This window comes from Arachis duranensis, chromosome 5 (genome assembly GCF_000817695.3).
Source record: "Arachis duranensis cultivar V14167 chromosome 5, aradu.V14167.gnm2.J7QH, whole genome shotgun sequence".
Taxonomy (NCBI): Eukaryota; Viridiplantae; Streptophyta; class Magnoliopsida; order Fabales; family Fabaceae; genus Arachis; species Arachis duranensis.
In genome coordinates, this window is record NC_029776.3 from 97,650,201 (window position 1) to 97,658,492 (window position 8,292).

Below are 8,292 nucleotides of genomic sequence, written 5' to 3' on the forward strand. Positions count from 1 at the left end.
TACGCTACCGTCGCGAGCTGCGCAACACGTGCCTCCAGTTCAGTGTTCCGCATGTGGCCTTCTCAACCACCGCGCGCCTCCTTCTCCCTGAGCAGCTGTGCCACCACCTCCTCCGCCGCGGTCAACAGCACCCAGTAGTGTCTTTGTCTTTTCTTTACCAATGTCCGTCGCAACTCCTAAACCATACTCAGATGAAGAAAAAAAAATTGTTTACATCAGTGCTCGCCAAAAATAAATTGATGAAAAGAATGTTGCTGATCGTGGAAGCCTTATGATTGGTTGTTTTGAACTTTTATCCCAAAAAAAAGAATAATAATTAAAAAACAATGAATAATTTGGTACCTGAGTTTAGAAGAATTGTTCAATTTCATTCCTTTATTATTTGATTTGGGAAGCAAAGCCTTGTGAGAATAGAGATAAAAAAAAAGAAGATGAAGATTGAAATTTATGAAGTTATAATATTTGTTATGGTTATTGTGGAGATTGAGATTTGAAATATATCAATAGATTATTATTATTGTTGTATGTTGTTGTTGTTAATTGTGGGGTTTTTTCTTAGAATTAGTACCTGAAAATTAAATGATAATGTTAGGTGATGAGTTAGAAAAAAGGAGATGGACAAATTTATAAATGAGATAAATTTAAATTTAAGGTTCTTTTATTTTTCATTTTTTTTAATGAAAAAAGAGGAAAAAAAATGAAAGAAGAACACATAGCAAGAGATTGAAGATTAAAGATGATTAGTAATAGAGTTAATTTTGGAAGTTAATGTGGTTTTTAAATAAAGTTAACCAAAAATTTAACAATTGAATATTTTTATCGAATATAATTCATCTTTTATGAATATAAAATTAATTTAATTCTTAATGATCAATTTTACTGTTTGAATTTTCATGCTCAGAAATATTTATTTATTTTTTTAAAAAATAACTAAGCTAATGACACTTTTCTACGTGTGTGCGTGAAGTAGTACTAACAAATCCAAGGTAGTATAAACACGATTTTTCAACTATTTATGCTTGGTTTGTACTTTCAAACTTGCATTGGCTGCTTCTTTTTCTTGTTGATTTGTCAAGCTAAGTATTGTTCCAATTTCAACATAGTGGCATGCAACAAGTTTAGATTAAATCTTCAAAGTTTTTCTGAAACTTCTACACTTACAAACAAAAATTGATGTTAAAATCTTTAGAATTTTATATTTTGATGTACTTTACGCATTATATTCTCGGAACACCAGAAAGTGTTTTCTGAAAATTCAAAACTAGACGTAGTTGCCTGCGTCTTCATGAATATTACCATTTTGCTTTAGCTTCTAATTAGTAATTCTATTTTTAATCAATTATATACTTTTTCGAAAGGAGAATTCAACTTAACAAGTATGCGATCAATTTGCTCCTCTCTCTCCATCAACCAAACAAAGTAAACTCATCAAACTAATAAAGTTTTGTTTCATTATTCTTCTACCTTCCAAAGTAACTATTAATATATACCGGTGATGGCTTCTTCAGATAATTATTCCACCATTCCAGGTCACACAAAAGCATGGTTCTATTCGGAACATGGGAATCCAGGTGATGTAAAGGTACATCCAAATTGGCCAAACATAATGTTGTCAAATGTTTCTTTTGCTTTTTCTTTCATCTCCCTTAGTAAATGTAGAACTTTCTTTTTTATATATCTTGATTCTGATTATGCATTGGACTAATGCCTTGATGTAGCTGAAGTAACACAAATTGGACAGAGATGAACATAAATATTAGAACAATGCTAGGGGCCAGCAATTTTTGTGATTGTTAGCCATCAACTAGCCATCAATGATGATTTGATGGTGTGAGATTGGTGTGAGATTTCATCCAATGGTTCACCTTCCTGGTTACATGCTGGCCAAAATTCAACAAAACTGCTGGATCCCTAGACTTTTCCTAAATATTAGGTCTGCAACACTACTACACACATTAACCACACTTTGGACTTTCAATCTAATATAATATTTGTCATCATCTTATCATATTAAAAATAATTCTAACTCAACAAGAAAAATATAACAATATGCAAAGAAAAAACAATTATATGTGTAAGAGTATAACATTTTCATGTATTAGTAATATGGCTAGCTAGTGTCATGTAAGTGCAACTAACCTATGGTTCCAACTAACTGCCAAGGAGGGGTCTTTATAGGAAAGAAATTTAGTATATATAAGCGGTGTCCAAATAACATAGTTTGATGTTGTTAATCGTTATTTGGTTAATAAAAAGAAAATAAAATAAGGATACGATTAGACTTCGAAATAAATAATAAATAAGAATTTTTATATATACCATAGCATTATACTATTATCATACATACTCTGAATTATTTTTGCCAATAAAACACAACCAATATGTGCAACTATTTTACAACCACCACTTCGAATGGATTTATTACCAATTCACACTGACACTCACACACACACACTTAAACAGAAATATTGAATATGCATTATATGCTTATGGGATTGGATGTATAACTACTTTTCCAGTGGCTCTATTGGTCTTGAGGTAGGAAAATGCTTCTATTGCCTTAGAAAATGGGAGAGGGCTCTTTGGATCCAACACTGGCTTCACCTTGCCACTGTCTAAATAAGGTTTGAGTTTGTCCAACACTGCACCATCTGAATGGAGAAAGAACCATATTGCAGGTGGACTTGCAGGTCCTGCTATTGTTATTACTTGTCCTCCTTCTTTGGTAGCCTTCAATGCCCTGTCACTTTGGCCTTCTTTACAATAAAATCTCTTTTAGCTTCTAATTATAGTAGAAACTACTAGTTCTTATTAAATATTCAGTTTTCAATAAAATAGATTTTAAAAAAATATATATTTTAGCACTAAAATATTATTTTTGTCGGACAAAATGTATAATTTTTCACTGAATATATAGATATTATTCAAAGCATATATAAGTTATTTTTTCAAATATGCAATGAGAAACTCTTGACTAGTAATTTTTAGTATTTTTTATCTATTTGACTAACATAAACATTAAATTATTTTTAATAAATAAATTTTAATAAATATAAGTATAAATTATTGATGATAAAAAATATGATATTTGCTGGACTTGTAATATTGCTCGTATGCAAAAAAGTGAAAAACAATGCTTTATATGAAATTGTTTGCATATTTAGTTATTAATTAGTAATTATATATAGTGTGAACTCACTCTCATTCTCTATTTAATTTTATTTTTCTTCTTACTTTATAGAATTTGCACACCATTTCAAATTTTACCGAATTTTTAACTTCGTAAAAATATAAAATTATGACCTTTAATTATCTACTAAGAACATACAAATAACTGTAAAAAGTGATAAAGTAGCATATATCTTTACCTACTGTGTCATACACAAAATCAAACTTTTCTGGCAGTTCTTCAAAATTCTCCTTTGTATAATCAATAGGCAAGTCTGCTCCTAATTCCCTTAACAGCTCCAATTTTGCAGTACTAGCAGTAGCTGCTACCTTAGATGCACCAAAAACTTGCTTGGCTAACTACAACATCAAATCGCCAGTGACACATGTTTTATACTCCACAATTGGAAAAGAATAAATAAATAAGAATGTTAATAATTAGGTGAAAATCATATCCTAAAAGCAAAAATAGAGTTGGTTTTCTACTAATTAACTTCTTTCGACCAACAATTATTAGTGAATAACCTTTTTCTTTAAACTTGTTCCCTCCCTTTAATCTTTGCCCATTTACTATTTTATTGGCCGAATATTGATAGAAGAAAAGTTGATTCCTTTTAAGATAGCATCATCCAAACCTGAATAACAAGACTTCCAACTCCACCAGCACCTCCAAGAACAAGAATAGATTTTCCAGAAGAAAATTGAGCTCTCTCGATTCCTTGATAAGCAGTGATGATTGCTAAAGGGAGGCTAGAAGCTTCAATAAAGCTCAAATTAGAGGGTTTGTGTGCCAACACCTTCTCTTCGGCACTAGTATACTCTGCTAACGTCCCAATAGCCTTTGGATTCCCAGCATTCTCATTGATATCACCATAAACTTCATCTCCAACCTTAAATTTCTTCACTTTGCTTCCCACTTTCACCACCACACCAGCAACATCATACCCTGGAGCTGTCTTTTCAAACAAAAGCCACACACAAAAATTTCATGTTGAAAAGATTATATACAAATTTTAGTATTATATATTGAGTGGAACTAAATAAGTAGAGGAAAAAATTAAGTAAAAATCAACTTTTAAACTAAACTTTTATCATAAAAAACTGAAACAATGACAATTTTAATTCGGGTTAAGTACGATTTTGGTTCTTAAGATACAGATCGAAAATTTTTTTCGTTCCTAACATTTTTTTTAAAAACAAAATCATCCCTAAGATTTAACTTAATTTTAAAATCATCATTTTTACTTAAATTTTTATTTTTATTATCAAATTACCCCTAACCAAATAAATTATAAAAAAAAGAGAAAAGGAAGGGAGAGAGAGAGAGAGAGAGAGAGAGAGAGAGAGAGAGAGAGGTGCTTCGTTGTCGTCGGCGCTCTGCCACTGCCGCCGGTGCTACTGACCTCGCTGCCACTTCGCGTCTTTGTTGTTGGTTTTTCTTAGGGTTCCAATTTTGTTTCTAATTTGTTCTGCTTCTGATTCTAATTTATTTTGCTTCTGATTCTGTTTCTTTGATTTTATTGTTGTTGTGCTTCTGACTTCATTGTTCTTCTGATTCTGATTTGTTCTGCTTCTGATTATTCTTCTGCTTCTATTTTTTTATTCTAATTTCATTATTTTTGTATTTCTGATTCTGATTCTGTTTATTTGATTTCATTATTGTTGCACTTTTGATTTCATTGTTCTTCTGATTCTGATTTGTTCTGCTTCTGATTATTCTTCTGCTTTTATTTTTTAATTCTAATTTCATTATTTTTGTATTTCTGATTCTGTTTATTTGATTTCATTATTGTTGCACTTTTGATTTCATTGTTCTTCTGATTCTAATTTGTTCTGCTTTTGCTTCTGATTTGTTCTACTTCTAATTGTTCTTCTACTTTTGATTTTATTTATGCTTCTATTTCTGATTCTACTTTTTATGTTTATTACAGTGAATTTGTTTTTGATTTTATTGTTGTTGCTGCTGGTGCTGTGATGAAGAAGAAGAGATGCTGCTGTAATGGAGAAGAAGAAAAATAATAATAGAAACGAGGTATTTTTGTGAAGAAAAAAAACGGTATTTTGGTATGAAGGATGGTTTTAAAACTAAATTAAACCTTAGGGACGATTTTATGGACAAAAAAAGAGAGTTAAATCTCAATTTGTCCCCTAAAATTTGACTCGATACTCAATTTAACTCTTACAATTTCGTTAACCCTAATTAGAACCCCCGAATTTGCAACAGTGGCTCTCCCTGCGATCATCTCCCTCACCGAAAGACTGATCTGACACATTTACTTGATAATGATTATATGATTTAGAGGTGTTAGATGACTCAATATGGTCCCTGCAATTAAAATGAATCCCTAGACAAAGTCCCGAAATTTTTAAACTGATCATCCATTGTCATCTTTCCAGAGCTCTGCTAGGTTAAGTTCATATAGAAGCAACTATTCCCATCTATCTCACCACAGCAAGCACGCTCACCACTCCCACCGCATTCCTATCCAAACCACCGACTCCCTCCTCTTTTCTAAACTATATACTACCAACAACTCTGAACGCCTTCAAATATCACAGTGCCTCACACAGTCACACCTCTTTTTTTTCCAATTTGGTCGGGGTTGTAGACCTCGCAGGAATGGCATTCAAATTTTTTTGTTCCTCCACCTATGTTTGAAAACCTCACGATGTCGCTTCGAAATGGCATTGTTTTGGTCCCTTCCCCTTCAACACAAAGGTCTGCCACAAATGTAATAACATTAAAAATCGCTCAAATTGTCGGTGCGTCATGGTACAGCAACTTTGTTTCCTCTTCTGCTTTTCTCTTTGTCTGTCTCTCTCTATGCCTTTGCCCTTTTTTTGAAAAAAAAATTCAAATGGTTTTATTGTTATTGTTGATGATGATGGTGAAGAGAGTTATAGTGAAGCTTGTACATAGAGAGAAAAACAGTGGTGGTTATAATGGTGGGATAGTTGTGCGATTTGGAAGGAGAGTTTTAACACCCCTTCATACTTAAATGACGTCGCTTTCATAGGATTTGGGCACGAAACCAACATGACTCCATCTTAGATGTGTCATGTGTGTTAAGTAAATATGCCAGATCAACATTTTGGTTACGGAGATGATTGTAGGGGCAATCTAGAGCTACTGTTATAAATTTGGGATTCTAATTGAAGTTAGCGAAATTGTAAGGATTAAATTGATGCATATCGAACCAAATTTCAAGGGTCAAAATGAGATTTAATTCGCAAAAGAAAGGTTAAGGATGAAAAAAATTTTCAACCTATACTTTAGGGACCAAAATTATACTTTTTTAATTATGAAAAATATAATCTAATTTGATATTTTAAAAAATTGTTTTAGTTCTACAAAATTACCAAAAATAATAATCTATTGAATAATTTTGTCAGAATCTTAAAAAGTTTTATGTTCAGATAATTAATTTATAAAAATATTATTTGTATACTAAAATTAACAATCATTTATATATTTATGTATAAATATATATTATTTAATTTATTTTTATTATATATTTATATTTTAATATATATTTTATATTAATGATTAAATTTAGTGTATCTCTAACTTCGTTGATTAATTTATTCAAGTATATGCATCAAAACTCTTCCTTCAGAATAATAATAATAATAAATTCTTACTGGGAATGGAGAGTCAGTATCTTTAAAAAGTCCAAGGGCCCTCTTATAATCAACAGGGTTAAGGGCTGCAGCCACAACCTTGATGAGAACTTGGTCATCCTTGATTTGTGGCGTAGCTATGTTTGGGTCTAACTTGAGAGTCTCTTCAATGTTCCCATATTCATTGTAGACCCAGGCTTTTATGTGAGATGGGATGCTAGTCGTGCTTGCTGCCATGAACTTGGTTGAGCAGAAAAGCTTAGAAACTGAAGAGGGTATATGAAGAGTGCTAATAAGGTTGAACTTTAAATTAGTGCTCTAGGTAGTGAGTAAATTGCTTCAAAGGTGTGTTACGTTACAATTGGGTAACGTCGCAATCACTGCTTCCAGTGACCACCATGCCTTCTTTTCTGGTTAGGTACATTTTCAGAGATTTTTCTGGAAATGTCACGATGCATGTAGCCGAATTTCCAACAAGGTTCAGGATTTTCCCTTTTCCTTATGTTTTAATTACCATTTATTTAATTTGACGTACATGGTACTACCTTTAAATCTTTTCTAATTTTCAAATTTGGAGGAAAATATGTACAAGGAAATAAGAAATATTCATCAATAATATGTATCTCACTATTCACTAAAAAAAAAATTAAAATATTTTAGTGACAATTTATTTTATTTAAAACCACAGTAAAAATAATCACTAAGATTCTTATTCACAATTATATATTAGTTGGCTTATACCTTTTTTGATAAAAAAATTTATTGGTCATTATGTATAACTTTCAAATGATTGCAAACCAAAAAAAAATATTAATTTTTAGTGGTTACTATTCTTAGCAATTTGTATGACGATTAAAATTAATGTTATATTGTCATGTAATTACTTTTAGTTATTATTATTATTAAAATTTTAAGAAATTTTTTAATTATATTCATGCTTAGGGGTGTATTATCTTTTAATACAGCGGTAGCTTGTGGCTAGACAGAGCAAGTGAGGGAGTGAAGGAGGAGCTCGAAAGGGAGATGCTACTGCCTGGTAGCTAGCGTGCTCAGTTGCTCACTCAAGGAAGGGGATTAGGGTTCTGGCCTTTTGGGACTTAGGTAGCGGGTTAGTGGGTTACAAGGAACGAAACAACGTCGTTTTTTTTCATAATTAAAAAACGTTCAAGTCTCGAATCGATTTGACTAAACGATTTTTGGCTGATTCGACGGTCTAATTCCAACTTTTTAAAATTTGCGGACATAGCTCCTAATCGAACCACAATCATCATCGGTTCATGGTTCGACCGATTCAACCAGTCGGTTCAAACCAATTTTCAGAACCTTTGGTCATATGAGTTTCAAATTCACAATAATTACAACACAAATCGCACCAACTCCATCCTAACAAAATTATCCTCATTCATCATGCATGTATCACTTCACCAACAACATACCATAACTCATAAGAAAAGCATTGAATACAATCATAAAAGAAAAGCTAAAATAAGATATGGACAATAT

The 8,292-nt window shown here is 31.7% G+C and overlaps 1 protein-coding gene across 2 annotated transcripts; it reads right to left on the reverse strand.

Annotated features, from left to right (window-relative positions):
* Window positions 1-2,460: 2,460 nt before the first annotated feature.
* LOC107490758 (2-methylene-furan-3-one reductase-like) lies at window positions 2,461-7,140 on the reverse strand. Of its 2 annotated transcripts, none has more exons than XM_016111561.3 (4): window positions 6,811-7,140; window positions 3,804-4,124; window positions 3,369-3,528; window positions 2,461-2,753 (listed from the first exon to the last, which is right to left on the reverse strand). In XM_016111561.3, exons 1-4 carry the CDS (start codon window positions 7,024-7,026, stop codon window positions 2,488-2,490), a joined length of 963 nt encoding a protein of 320 aa, XP_015967047.1. In that variant the 5' UTR covers window positions 7,027-7,140; the 3' UTR covers window positions 2,461-2,487. The 2 variants fall into 2 exon arrangements, with proteins under 2 accessions (XP_015967047.1, XP_052118396.1); XM_052262436.1 differs by having other exon boundaries at window positions 2,461-2,756.
* Between the last annotated feature and the right edge of the window lie 1,152 nt (window positions 7,141-8,292).